General features: G+C 40.2%; 1 protein-coding gene across 1 annotated transcript in view; it reads left to right on the forward strand.

Moving 5' to 3' along the window:
* Positions 1–6,359: 6,359 nt before the first annotated feature.
* LOC145782815 (uncharacterized) overlaps positions 6,360–14,945 on the forward strand; it is a 56,039-nt gene continuing 47,453 nt past the window's right edge. Inside the window, exons 1-4 of the mRNA XM_082594582.1 lie at positions 6,360–6,500; positions 9,069–9,277; positions 12,745–12,857; positions 13,195–13,319. Of these exons, the coding sequence (XP_082450708.1) occupies positions 6,360–6,500; positions 9,069–9,277; positions 12,745–12,857; positions 13,195–13,319 (588 nt within the window). The remainder of the gene's footprint in view (positions 6,501–9,068; positions 9,278–12,744; positions 12,858–13,194; positions 13,320–14,945) is intronic.

Here is a 14,945-nt window from a genome sequence, read left to right on the forward strand (position 1 = left end):
AGCCCTTGTAAAAACCGGTAATCACGCCTCAGAAGGTCCCTGGGTTGAGAATCCCCTAAAGGCACATACCGGCCGAAGGCGGGTGTAAGCAATGACGCCGGTGTTATCACCGCAAAATCGTTAGGATCATCACTTAACGATACTAATGGTCTTTCGTTGACAATCCTCACGGCACTCGAGGCAAACGTCAGCAATTCAACATAGCTTGGCTTACGTGCCAACTCATGCACAGTTCTTGTGAAAATTAGCTTAAACTGCTTGACCATGGATTCCCAAGTGCCACCTTGCGATGGGGCACATGGCGGGATCCTTTCAAACAACACCTCTTTCACGTAGAGAGTTTGACCACTCGCAAGACTCAAGCAACTCTGGCAAAAGGTTAGCTGCCCCTTGAAACGTAGACCCGTTATCAGAGAACAATTTCGTCACGGAGCCTCTTACGTCAGTGAACCTGCTAAATGCCAATATAAACTCATTTAATGACAGCGAAGTGACAAGTTCGACATGTATTGTCCTTGAAGCCATGCAAGTAAACAACAATTCCCACGCCTTACGTGTACTACTCCCTTGAACGAATTCAATTGGCCCCAAGTAGTCCATGCCACAAATGTCAAAGGCTTTATCACATGTAGCAGTACGAGCTACTGGGAGATCTGACATGAGCTACCTTATGGGCTTCGCTTTCTCCAACGCACACCTCGCACATTCTTTTAAGTATTTTTTGACCGCACATGCACCTTTGATGATCCAAAACCTCTGCCTTGTACAAAGCAGCGAATGTTGTACACCAACATGACCATTTCTGCTGTGATACCATAACACAACCAGCCGCGTGAGCGCATGCTTTGTTGGCAAGATAATCGGATGTTTTCTATCTTCAGACAAAACCAGTGCATTACTCAATTTTCCTTCAATTCTTAACAGACCCTTTTCATCTACGCATGGTGTAAACCTAAGTAATGATCTCAAATCACCCAACCACTGTTTATTACGTACGCTACTCTTTTTGCTTAGCTTTTTGATCGCCTCATCCAAGGCTTCTGGCGATTCTTCAGTCATCAATTTCACAGCAGACCCATACACTTTATTTTGAACAAATTTAACAACTAATTCCAATGACCAGTTAAGATAATCGACATCTAACTTCGGCTTACGAAACTCGCATCCTTTGATTTTGCAGAACAGAAACTGAACAAACGCTGCCCTATAGGCCACACGCTTCTGCAAAACATACAACGACGGTGCAGAGGCAATGAGTCGTTCTAGACTGTCATCATCGTCACCAGGGCACATCTCATCCTTTGTGCAATTAGTCTTATGACAGGATACACTACCCACACCATCATCAACAAGAGGGATTTCGCAGTTTTGTGATAAAAACCTAGGTCCGTGAAACCACAAACTTCTCGATGTCTCCTTCTTAACTCCATCTGGTCTTGAAGCAACATCTGCCGGGTTTAAACCTGTGGGACAATACCTCCAATCTGAAGACTCCGAAAACAATAATATTTTATCAACACGACGTGCTACAAATTTGTCCAATCTCAACTCATCATTTTTTAGCCAATGCAAAACGGTTTTCGAGTCAGACCACAAAAAGGGCTTACAGTTATCTAGTTTTAACGACTCCTTAGCCTGTCGGAGTAACTCTACACCCATCACAGCAGCAACCAATTCCTTTCGCGGAATTTCCCAAGAGCGCTGATGCCTTAAAGCCACTTTACTCTTGCCGAAGACAATCGACACTGATATAGATTCATTTACTATCCGATGTAAATAAACAACACTACCAAAGACACGCTCTGATGCATCCGAAAAACAATGCAGTTGGAAAACCACTTTATCATTGGGCTCCACTGGGATAGAATTTGCAAAGTAATACCGAGGCAATGACATGTCTAACAGTGACTTTATCAATTGAAACCATGTTTCCCAATCTTTTACAACTTTGTCTGGAACCGGGGTGTCCCAGTCAAAGTTATCAATTGCTAATTGCTGCAAGATCAATCTAGCCTTCACGAAGAAGCAACAAAATATCCCAAGAGGGTCAAACGACTTGCCTAATTGGCTTAACATGCTTCTTCGCGTGTATTTGTTCAAAGGTTGCAGTTCTGACTTGAGTTTTAAGCAATCAGAGCTTGTCTTCCAGATGCAACCAAGAGCCTTCATGCCAGGCATGTCATCTTGACATTCATCATCCAAGTCTAGGTCTCGGAAACCAGACGCTAATGAGTCTACATTCAAATGTGACAACGCTGGAAGTGCCTCACCATTAGCACTCCACTTAACCAAATGAAACCCGCGACTTTTAAACGAAGAAATCGACTCGTTTACAACCGACTCTGCATCACACAAGCTATCCACCGCAAATATTAAGTCATCCATATAGATATTTTCTCGTATAGTGTTTAAAGTCAGGTCCGATGCACCAGTTGCATTATCCTCTAAAGTCTTACGAATCGCAAAACTCGCTACAAAGGGTGAGCTCTTAAGTCCCCAGGCATGGCGCGTGAATCTATACGGCCGCATAGCGCCATTAATATCATCGTTGTCAAACCACAAGATGCGCAGCAAATCTCTTTGCACTTCAGGCACTTTTACCTGAAAAAAGCATTTAGCTAGATCCGACATAAAGGCATAGCGACCCATACGAAACTGCGCAAGAATACCCGCCAGGCTGTTAAGCAAATCGGGGCCGGTGAAAATCCAATCATTTAAACAAGTGCCATTAAATGTTGCCTTCCCATCATATACAATCCTTTTTTTAGTTTGTGATGTAACAAAGTATGGAAGGTACCAAGGGCCACATTCAGTTGACTCGTTCAAAGCGGGTTCTATAAATCCTTTTTCCTTTAGCTCCTGAAAAGTTTCTAGCAAAATTTGTACAACTCGGCGTCACACACGGCTTTTCGCTTTAACGCCCCTAACCGCTTTCGAGCCAGGCTTTCATTTTCCGGTAACTGAAGGTCACCTTTAAATGGGATAGGAATCTCATAACGATTGTCCGATAACACATGATTTTCGTTAGTCAATCTCAGCACTTTCTTATCAGCGCGTGACATGCTCCGCTGCGAATCTGCCAGCGTGGCTTCTTTTAACTCCTGTCTTAATTCGTCCACAATACAGTCGCGCGTCAAAATTTCACGTTTTAACCAGTCCACGTTCTCAAAATCATCGCGAACCTGCACTTTCCTGACTGTGACGCGACTGTCCGAACAGAGAGGAGACCGCCCTCCACCGGCTAGCCATCCCAACGGTGTATTGATCGCGTGTGGCTCATGCAACGTTTTACCAACTCGCTCTTCAAGCACAGTTAACAAGAATGGACAATCATCGCCTATCAAATGTCCACAGTCTGACGATTTTCTAATTCAAACACACTAATGTCATCAAAATGTCTGTAACCACTCAATTCTTGCTTATGGGGCAAGGTTTCAATGTCATCGCTCCATGGCGTCGAACAAACAACATTATCTATGTTAAAACTCTCACCAGTCGACAACGATTTTACCATAAATTTGACCAAACCAGTATCAACTTTCGCATCACCGTTCAAGGTTTTCATGGTAAAGGAAATGTTTTCATAGGGCTGTAACCCCAACTCTGCACACAAAGATTTTGATATCAGCGTTATCTGGGATCCATAATCAAGCTGACAGTACACCAACTTTTCTAAGCCAGTTGCCGGGTTTATGACCTTCACAGCAACTGTTCGGTTTAAAACTTTACAAGGTGTCACTTTCACATTTCTCAAAGAGACTGATTTTTCTCTACCTTGAACTCCAGTTTTATTAACCGCAGACTTGTCAACTTTGTCCACAGCGGACTCGCGTACCTTCTTTGGAACTGGTTTGTTTGCTGGCCTATCATTAACGACCCATTCATGCAACATAGCGAAATGCTTCGGCGTTTTATAGTTAGCATCCTGACACTGATCACAGTTCATGGCACAGCGACAATCTCTAGCCCGATGCTTTCCTCCACAATTATAACAGAGCCAATGTTTGTGGAAAAACTCTTCACGCTTTGCCACAGTCATACCCTGCAAACGATGACATACCTCCAAACCATGATCCACATTCACACCAAACGAAAGGCAACACTCACACAACGAGACACTCGTTTTTGACGTTGCGGAATTTATATTACCATAGCCGTCAACCTTGGCCGCCGTATGTTTCACTTGAAATGCACCCGCGTCCCTTTTACTGTCCGACTTACCAAAAGAATGGTTATTGCTCGACTTATGGTCCTCACTCATTAACCAAACGCCAAAGTCGGTTGATTTCGCATTGTCTTCCGCAATAACAAACTGCAACAAACTATCAAAGGAAGGGTCCGCCGTACAACCAAATTTATCACCTAAGAAATCAATGAAGCGTTGACGCGCATAAACGGGCAAACGTTTAGCTAGATCACAGACAAATTTCCCTTCAAGGTAGTCCAACCGCTTGTATGCTGCCGCATATATTTGGCAATCTAGTAATTCTGCCCGAAACTTGCGCCAACCAGTAATGTCAGCCCCCGACACACGCGGCCCAAATCGGATACTTTTAACACAAGACTCAGAATTAAAACCGGCGCGAACAGAAAATCTTAAAGACAAACGCTCCAATGCCATATTAGCACGCATTGCTTCGTTGTAACCTGGGGTGCTACTGATCACCAAGTTTATGTCTTGAGCAGCAGTTTTAATACATGCTGCTCTAATCAAGCTCAGTCTCATATCCTCATATGGGCATTTTTCTAACAAAGCATTTATCTCGTTTTTAAAAACAATAAAGGACATAGAAAACCGTCATATTTTATGAGCGAGGCCATGTCAAGGTAGTCCTTCCTTGACGCCTTTTCGCACGCTCCGTCGTAGGCTAGGGGAGGTTGCTGTTCTCTCCTTGCCATCACGTCACTTTCATGCAGGGGTAAGCCATAATACCCATCATGGACTATGCACTACCCTTAGGGATATACCTAGTAGTATCAGTAAATCGTGGCGGAGGTCTAATAGGTCTCTCATAGACAGGTACATTTAAGCTAGGGGCCATTAACTTGTCTGCTTTGTTAGCAGCCTCCATATGGGCACAGAATTTAGACAGCACTGAGTGAGGGGCTTTTTTTGGTTTCTCGCTTTCCTTGAGATGGGGACCATCTTTCACCTGGGCGCTCGTCTTGGAATCCCGCGTGCGATAACTCCTCAAGCTATGTGTCTTCTCTGTATAGCATTCCGACATGGCCATCTGCTTCTGCAAGCTTGCACGTACTTGTAACTCCCTAAGCTCTCTGGCCAGCTTACGCTCTTCTCGGGCTTCCTGTTCCCGGGCCTCCTTAAGCTCTCTGGCCAGCTTACGCTCTTCTCGGGCTTCCTGTTCTCGGGCCTCCTTCAATTTTCTTGTCTCTCGCGCCTCATCTAAGCGGTTCTCAATTTGAATCTGTTCTAATTGAGTTTCCAGATCAATCTGAGCTAGAATATGCGCAGACCTTCTGCTTTTTCCTGCAGATGAGGGAGGGACCCCAATGGTTATGTTTGGCAGGGAAGCTGAATTTACTGGAGGCGAGTCTTTACATCTCCTCACCAACATTTCAAACTCGGGGGCGACTCGAGGTTCGGAGTCCTCTTTCTGCGTAATGACACAAAAGTCTCTAACCCTCCAATCTAGAGCCTTGACATGCTGTGATTCAAATTCCATGACTTCGTCTCTGCTTCTTAGTTCCCCAAGCTGTCTCGTGGCCGCACTGATGTCACTAAGTAGCTGACGCCTTCGTTGACGGGCTTCCCTGTCATTCTGTAACCCTAACACTTCCTGGTGAACCTCCTCTCTACCGACCTCTGAGGGCAGTTGTGATTGTACTACTGGTCCACTCACCGGAAGCCGCGCTACGGTGGCCCCACTCTCCACGACAGATCCACCTCGCCCCACCAAAGAGCGGCGGACCGGCTCTTGTACACTCCCCAGCCCGCCCGAGACCCACAGACAGTCCTCAAGGGAAGCGTTTAGGTTTTTTACTATTATTTTCAAACCCTGATATTTTTTACTTGTTTCATTGTGGGAAATCATTGTTTCACTAAACTTTTTACATCTTACATTTGTGTTCTAACATATCCTTAGGTTGCAAAATTTCAAATCAAGATTGAAAAATGCTGCGTTAAACAGCCCATTCAGAACACGACTGAAGAACAGGCAGATATTGTTTTAACCATTGTGCTCAGAACTGTTCGGCCAAGTGTTGAACCAATTTCCAGGATTTACGATACCCGTTATCCATAATGAAAGCACCCGGAGTAGTGTCTGTGTTTACTGTTTATACAACCAGTCAACAACATTTTAGGAGTGAGAGGAGATTCATCCCTGGAGTCATCGCTCATGGCTGTGATTGGACGGTTATTGAGAATGTGTTCTACTTCTACAATAACGTCTGTCTGTCTTGGACAATCTGTCTTGGACAAGAGCGTACAGAACCTTACGGACAGTTCGGATGATACGCTCCTTGATGACTTGCCGCAGGTGGGTTGAAGTGCCATGCTATTTCCTGTTTCAACATAGCATTGTGCATGGTACTTTGGTTCCACTTTTGAAAAGCGTTACGAAGCTCTCTTTCCGCACCAACAAATTTGGTGCCATTGTCACTGCAAGCATGCGAGGGTTTACATCGTCTGCCTGTAAACCTTCGAAAGGCTTGCAAAAATGAATTTGTGTCCACGGCATGGGAAACTTCAAGATGTACAGCTTTTATGTTCAAACAGGTAAAAACACAGATGTAACGTTTTGGAGTACTTCTTCCGGACTTCACATATACCGGCCTCATGTAATCAATGCCTGTCCAGTTAAAGGGAGGATAGTTGGGGGTGCCACGTAATTCTGGTGGAGGTGCCATAATCTGTTCACCAACCTTAGCATGCTGAAAGCGTCGTCGTTATGCAGAGACGTAATGTTGATCGAACGGCAGACTGTCCGCAAATGATCCAGTAGGCTACCTTTCTCTTATGGTAGAAAGAACATGTAGAGTTCCACTGTGCCCTTCCAGCTCATGATAATTTTGTATCAGCAATCTTGTAATGTGGTGATCTGGTGGCATGATAATTAAATGTTTTACATTGAATGGCAAGGAAGTTCGATGTAGACGACCACCCACCCAAAGAAAATCACAAACTATTTTTTTTCCCGCAACGCTCAGAGTTCAAGATGGATAAGCTACCTTGCAGGTTTACAATTTTCCATATAAAATGGAATTGTTATCTCACTCATCATTAATGCATCCGCTCCGGGAGCCGTCCACACAGCCAAACACTCAGCAAGCACACCATACTTGCAAGGAAGATACCTACCAGGGAGGCGAGGGACTTACCCTGATCAAAGGGACACACCGTTGTAGATAGTAATTTTTGGGTGTATAAAATAAAGGTTATTGACTGCCTCAAGCTTATCTACCTGTCTCTACTTTCCTCTTGCTGATGTTGAAGCAGACTAGGAGGTGGCGGGTCAAGCTCGAGAACTAGCACGTTTTGGCAGAGAATTAATTTTAATTTAATTTAATTTCAGTTTGTTTTTGTGTGTGCTTCTTCTTGATGTCCTTTTAAAGAAGGCCATCTGCTTGTGGAAAGGTCCATTGCGGTCTGAAATCTCATTTGGAAGAGATGCCAGAGAGAGGCGGTCAGAGGAAGGATAGATTTTGCTGATCCCAGAGTATTCTTTGGATGGGCCGGCTTGTGGAAAAATAAGACCCACTGCTGCAATCAGTCGTCCCTATCATAAAGGACGGCTGAGAGAGACGATTGAAGAGAGAGTATCGACTGGCTCTTTTTTCTTATGACCGTAGGAGGGGGTTTAGAAGAAAGGGAAATGTCAGATGATAAAGGACTGTTATGCTTTGTTGGTCATGTCTTTTGTTTTGGTCATGATCACCCACAGGGCTTAGATGGTGAACCGTTTTGTCCTCCATATGAGGGTGTTGCCAATAACCAGAGATAAATTCTTTTGCATGAAGCTTTATGTTGGGCGACATTCATCATAATCAAAAGTATTGGGTTTTACTGTGTTTTTTTTTGTACGCTGGGGAATTGATTGTAGAGGATCATGTCCTTTGTTATTTTGATGTCTTTGTTGATTAAGTCAGACAATTGTTGCTTCAAGCGCTCTCAAAATTCTAATGCAAAAGTGTACCCAGTGAGGACGTGGGCCACATTGTCACCATGTTTTCGGCAGAATTTGCAATTTATTGGTATTGTATCGGATTGTAATAATTTTCAAATTTTCTCCATTTGTATCTTTTATAAGTTATCCGATAGGACGTGAAAGACAGGTGAGGTGGAAGGAGGAAATTGATTTTCTTGTTTCTCAGAAGAATTTCGTTCCAAGCAAAATTTTTTTCCATGTTGGTCAATCTTGTGGATCTTATTTTCATTTTGGGTTTTCAGACGAAGATGAATGTTTTTATAGGAATTGTTTTTCCAATCGTATTTCAAGTTTTTGAGTGCAAAAGGATTTGAAAATATCCGCATACATTTCGTTTGGGTTCGGGGCATGCGGAACGCTATTGGAAAACAGAAGAGGGTTGATGTGCCTCATTTTGTAGATAAACCAAGAATAACTAATCCCTTGCTAACATTACACTAGTTTGTACAACCGCAACAGTGCTGAAATGGCTTACAAACTCAACTACTGGTCAGAGTATAATACTTAATCCCGAAAACGTGCGTCAGGTTTACATCGGTTCATGCGTATTTAATTCTAAGAACAAAGAAGAGAATACATGATGATTCACATTCAACAGTATTTAAAATGTCAGAGTGTACTGTCAACTTAAAAAAGTTTTCAGAATTAAGCTAAAAAACTGTAAAATTTTTAAGAAGTTTGTTGGCAATGCCGGTAACGCATTGCTTAGACAAAAAGATATTTTTGGACAAATATTCAACCATAACAGCTAGTGCAGTGAGACTTACGCAATCAAAAAAGTATATAACTAAGAACATACTGTAGAATGTAACCTACTGCCTTAGTTATGCATATTGATTGTGACAATCAGAAAAAGTTAGATTGATAACTAGTTGATATAAACAAAATTTTCAATTTCAGCATTCATCTGAAATATCATCTGCCGAGAATTCTTCTCAGCGTGCGCTAGATTTGTTGCACAAGTATGCTGGAGGAGATAATGAGGAATCAACCTCGATCAGCAGCACACCTGAAGAAAGAAATGACGAAGAATCGTCATTCATCAACGTAACACCTGGGGAAAAACAGATGCCAATTGTAGATGATGATCCACACATGCCAAGCACAAGGTTTCATTTTGGCAAGCTTGAACTTTTTCATCTTGTTTGAGCTTTTTTCGTTCACTTCAATTGAGGTCGCTGGTGTGGATTGCAGCTCTCCACATCACAAGTCAGAAGCGTGATCTTTTTCCCATCCTATTGTTTCGAGGTTTTTTATAATATTTTATCTTTTTTTTAGTATTCCTTGATTTCCTTTCCAACTTACAATATCCTCATTCTCCTTCCAACACAATCCTCATCTTTCTCTGCCACGTGTTCCAACCATCTAAGATTATAAAACGTGTCTTTTCAGTTCATCTTTCAGATTTCCGACTTCTACTTTTTTCTGACAATATTTTTTTTCAGTTAGTCTAGTTTCATCAACCTCACAGTTTATAGCAGCATTTTCATTTCGGCCTCTTGAATATTTCCTTTCTGTTCTTTTTCACGGCCAACATTTCCATGACTTAGTTTCCATAGTTTCGCAACTGCGCGTCTCCACCATTGCTTTAAATAGCTTTCCCTAACTTTTGGGGTATCTTTCGGTCACACATTATTCCTGCTATTTTTTTCATGCTCGTCATTTCGCCTGTCATCTTGTCGTAGCCGCTTTATCACAATTTGTTCTCTACTCAAGATCTGTAGGACAAAAGTATTTAAACTCCTTTACGTACTGACATATAGATATTAAAGATATTCTAATTTTTTCCTCTATTCCCCATAGCTTTTCTCCGATTCTCCAGAGTATATTTCATGTCTTTCCCTGTTCTCGCACAAAACAAAGCGTTCTATACAAACGGCATGTCATATGACGCTTCTCTGGATGCCTCGTCTTATGTAAGAATAAAAGAACCGACCAAGTGCTGTCCGTTGATAAAGTGCGACCGTTATCTAAAATCCACAAATGTTCCCTAACAGAGGAAGTTGACGTTAGACTCAACAATGTTGTTCGCACAATGACAACAAATTTTAATTTTTGCCGCCTCAGCAATCTATAAAAGTCATTACAATTCTTAAAACGGAAAGATATTTACAAACTGAAACTTGCCAAATTTATGCATCAACTTATCATTAACAATCTTCCAAGAGTCTTTCAAGAACAATTAATCAAAATTCAGAATGTGCACACTCACAACACCAGACAATTAAATAAAGCTGTATTTTTTCTTCACAATTAAACAAAGCCTTTGCACGAAACTTGCTGCCTCATCGAGGGATTAAAATTTGGACTGACATTAACCAAACAATAAAGAACTTGCATAACATGTATTCTTTTTAAAAACACTATAAAAACTTTTTACTTGACTGTTCTGAATAACCTTCTCGTAACCAAATGGATGAAAATGTGTATTGTGCATGTAACATTTACTATAACCCTTGGTTTCGCTTTTACATCCCAAAAAAGAATTGATTGCGTGACGTTGCTTATACCAATTCGATATGCTGTTCACTTTATAGCACACAATGTCGCCAACTGTGAAATTTCCTAAGTAGTTTAGGATAAATTTATCAATTATTTTAATGATGTTACTCGTGAACTGACTATGTCGGCCTAATTGTATAAAATTGTGCTGCTGATTATGAACCTTTATATGCGCTTCATGTAGTGATTTTATATAGTCAATTTAATGTGATGTAGTCAATTTTATGACAGGATACTATTGCTGTTTACCTGATGATTGGCAGCACATCTCGACAAGAAAACCGCAAAGTTATTCGGTGCTGCCAGATATTTCTACATTATGTATTATATTGTGTCATTACTCGATTTTTTCTCGTGCTGGAAAGGCAAATCAAAAACATTTCTCTCTCTCTCTCAACGCCTCGCTCATGTTTTAATTTCTTGGTAAGAATCTTGAATTAGACGGACATAGATCTCTTTTACTTTCTTCGTTGCAAGACATATCTCTCCTTTTTACTTGATAATGTGTTTTCTCTGGGTTAATAAATAAATGCAATGCTAATCTTGTTTTTTTGTGTTTTTTCCATCAGCTAACGCAACGCAAATACTGTATTAGATCTAATGTGCCTCACGAGCTCCTTTCCTGGATGAAACCAAAATGTTTTTGTGATAAGGAAACTTTTGAAAAATTGACATCAACTTGCTACTTTTCAAGTCGTCTGGCATGTTCTATTATGTCTTTAAAATTGCATAGTTATTTTATTCCTGTCGCTTCCATGATCTTTTAAAATTCTCTTGAAATATCGTCTAGTACAACTGCTTATCGTCTTTTCATTTTCTGCTTTTGCACGACCTCAACTACACTTTCATCTGCTGCTTGGTCGATTGTCACATTTTTTTTGTGTTTTACCATACATTTCTTATTTGTTGATAGTATTGTCCAAACTTACCAGAATTTATGCATCTTCCTTTGTTACATGTTAGTTCATATGTTTCACTATTTAACTGGTAACATCTCGAGGATCTTTATTCTTTTACATGAACAATCGAGTTAGGTTCAATTGTTTATTTTTATTTTGAAGCGGCTTATTCATATCCTTATTTGCTGCAGTCTTTGTTTTCCCCACAACACGTTTTACTTGTTTCCAGTCTTTTACGCAGAAGTAGTTAGGAATGTTAGATTAAATCTGTTCAAGTAACTTGCATTCACTCTGTTTCGTGACAAATTCTGCACATCCTCATTTCACTACCATGTTTTTTCTTTATTTTCTGATCCTCCTTAGCTATATGTATCCAACCCATCCTTTGCAGTTTCTTTCACGGTTTCGTAGAAGACCATCCAAGTGCAGACTTTCTTTTTCACAAACGGCCTTTTTTACCTTCTTGGCAAACTCTGTCTGGTGCTCTTCTTAATATAATTTTTCACTAACCAGGCTTCTGTGCCTTCACTGGTCTCTGTTGTGGCTTGCGTTGTAGTTATCTACCTTTATCGGTAAATACTTCCATTTTACCATATTGATACTCCAAATATTAAATTCTTGCTTTCATATATTGCTTTTACTGCTTTTTTCTGTTTAGGCTATCTGCTTTAACCTTACACGTCCATGGTAAAACAGCCGTAACGCTTCTCACAGTTGTACGACCATGTTGCTAGACATAACTTTCCGGATAAGTCCTAGACCCATTGGTAAAAGATTAATTCTGTACCTCCATTGACGTTTTGGCATAGGTTTAACAGCAGAATGCCCCTTTTTCCACTAAATATCCCTATTTTCCGGGCTTAGGACCGGAAAATAGCTGGCCAGTGGAGGTACACTTACTTGTTAGTAGACTGAACTAGTGTTGCAATTTTAGGTAGAATAAAATTTAAAAATAACAGAAAACAAAGCTTGAATAGAACAGTGAGGCATATATTAATATGATGAAGATATAACTGTAAGAAGTAGTTCTGACTTTAAATCAGACTAATGTTCTTTGATGCCTTAAAAGAGTAAAAAAATTGCTCAACTTTTAAAGTTTCTTAGCAACAAATGAACATGAGCAAAGTTTCCTCCAGTAGCTATTTCCGTTTTACTTTCGTTTTATGCATTTTTAGCTGTGGAAGACATGGAGGCAACGTGCATCTAGGAAATGCACTTAGTGTAGGTGTGTCTGGTGGACATTTGGTTCAACCAAATTTTGGAGGGACAACAATCTACAACATCACAAGTAAGATATTGGACAATGCCATTGCTTAGTCACCGAAGTATTCATAACTTCAATGTACAATGGGAGGGAGGTGTATTGTAATTAATGGTTTAAATGGTATCGATAAACTATGATTTTATTTACAATAAATGTATCAAAAATGCCTTACAGTTTTGTCTTTTTTTGATATATACATTATAAGATTGAAATGCTAGTAGTACTTTTAACTCTGAGAGTAAACATCCGTTCATACATTTTTACTTGTTTGCAATATTGCTTTTTAATATTGCTCTCAATGTCATGTTGTAAAAATTTTAGCTGATATTTTGTTTCGGCTTTACATGTTCTTTTCTAACAGTGCTTCCAGGGTTGGAAAATGTACCAAGAAACATCAGTCTTGATGACTGGATCAAAGCATTGGGAAAGGTGAACACTGAACAGTGTGTATTTGAAACAATAAAAGAAAATCAATCTCAATTAAAGGTGAAGAAAAATGTAGTGACAATTTTATGTAAAAGTTGACAGTAGGCTACTGTCAAATCTCGCAAACACTGAGACTTCCCAGATGTTCTCAAATTGTGGAAATAAAAAAAGAAATGTAGTCAAAAAATAAACATCCCAAAAAGTACAGTAGGTACTAAACTCATGTTCAACAACCGTTTAAAAAACCATATTGTCTTCATCTAGTGCTATAAATGTAGCAATTATTAATTAATAAATTTATGAAATCATTTATTAAATTTATTAAATTAATTTAATAAAAATAATTAACACCGAAAAGACGGGAATTTTGCACTGACATCTTTTCTTTGGCTTAGAAATAGTAAAACTGTTGCAAATAAAATAAAAGAAATTCGGGTTATTTAGACACTGACGACGAGAAACAGCAGACGCAGTCGCAGACATGATAGTATTCTAACAAACAAGCATAAGCACGCTTAACCACATAGTCAGATCAATATATGGTTTGACCCCAAAAAATTCCTACAAAGGTTTTCCAACGCTTTTTTGTAGTATTTATCATCAAGAATAATATATTAAAAATCTAGGAGAATCAGAGCATTGGAAAGTTGTCATTTTCAAGATGGCCGCCAAAACAGTATAATGACAGTAATTCACTTAATATTCATGCTAGAGCTCTAATTCTGGAGTCTATGCCTTGGTTTTAGGTGGTAAGGAATTTATTAAAACATTTCAAAATGAAAGTAACTCATTAGACTTATAAGTTAATGGAACGACTTATAGGAAACAAAACCAACAGTGAAACACTGGCAGTATAAGAATCACACACCGCTTATTAAGTTATTTACATTAAGTTGATTAATAAGTCCTGGTCATCATCTTCATCCAGTAATGACTGATTGTACGTATTGTCACAGGCATCAAGTTGGCACTGTCCACATGCTAAGGTACAGGTAGATTATTCTGCCTACAGCTACACCTGGCAGTTCTACAGGCAGTTGTGCAGTTGCAGTGGATAATCTTCAAGGGGCAATCTGGGGCCTCATTCATTTCCGACTCTGTTGGCACAAACTGACTGCCTTAAAGTTTCCAACGCCACCTGCAAGTTTCCATATCACTCTCTTGTCCTAACCAGACCATTGTTTGGTAGTAAACCTTTAGATAGTGAAAGTTTGTTGATGACTCAGTAGGTGGTATATGCGTTCTGGTGTCACAAATGATTGGGAAGAAACTACTTTTTTTCTTAGTGCTTTGTAGCGCAATGACGAGAGGGAATCCGTCCGCATGCCCCCAAAAATCACAGCCATCGCTTGACAACCTTGGTTCACAATGGATGCTGCTATCTGCTTTCGAAGAAGGAAGTAATTGACACAGTCTTTCAGAGAAGCATCACCCTTCACCAGCTTACGAAAGACAGATTTCTTACCCACACCAAAGATTCTTGATGCTGTGTCACATCCTGTGTGTAGGCATGTAGAAAAGGTAACTGGGAACATAATTCTTCACCCATCACCATTTTCAGTTCGTTTATATGATACACTTTGTCAGCATTTGCCTTGTCGGAACGGAAATATAGATCTTTGTTTGCTTGTTGCGCATAATGAAGAAGCAGGACCAATAGATTTGTGTCTTCTCCAATCAACGTTG

This window comes from Aplidium turbinatum, chromosome 14 (genome assembly GCF_918807975.1).
Source record: "Aplidium turbinatum chromosome 14, kaAplTurb1.1, whole genome shotgun sequence".
Taxonomy (NCBI): Eukaryota; Metazoa; Chordata; class Ascidiacea; order Aplousobranchia; family Polyclinidae; genus Aplidium; species Aplidium turbinatum.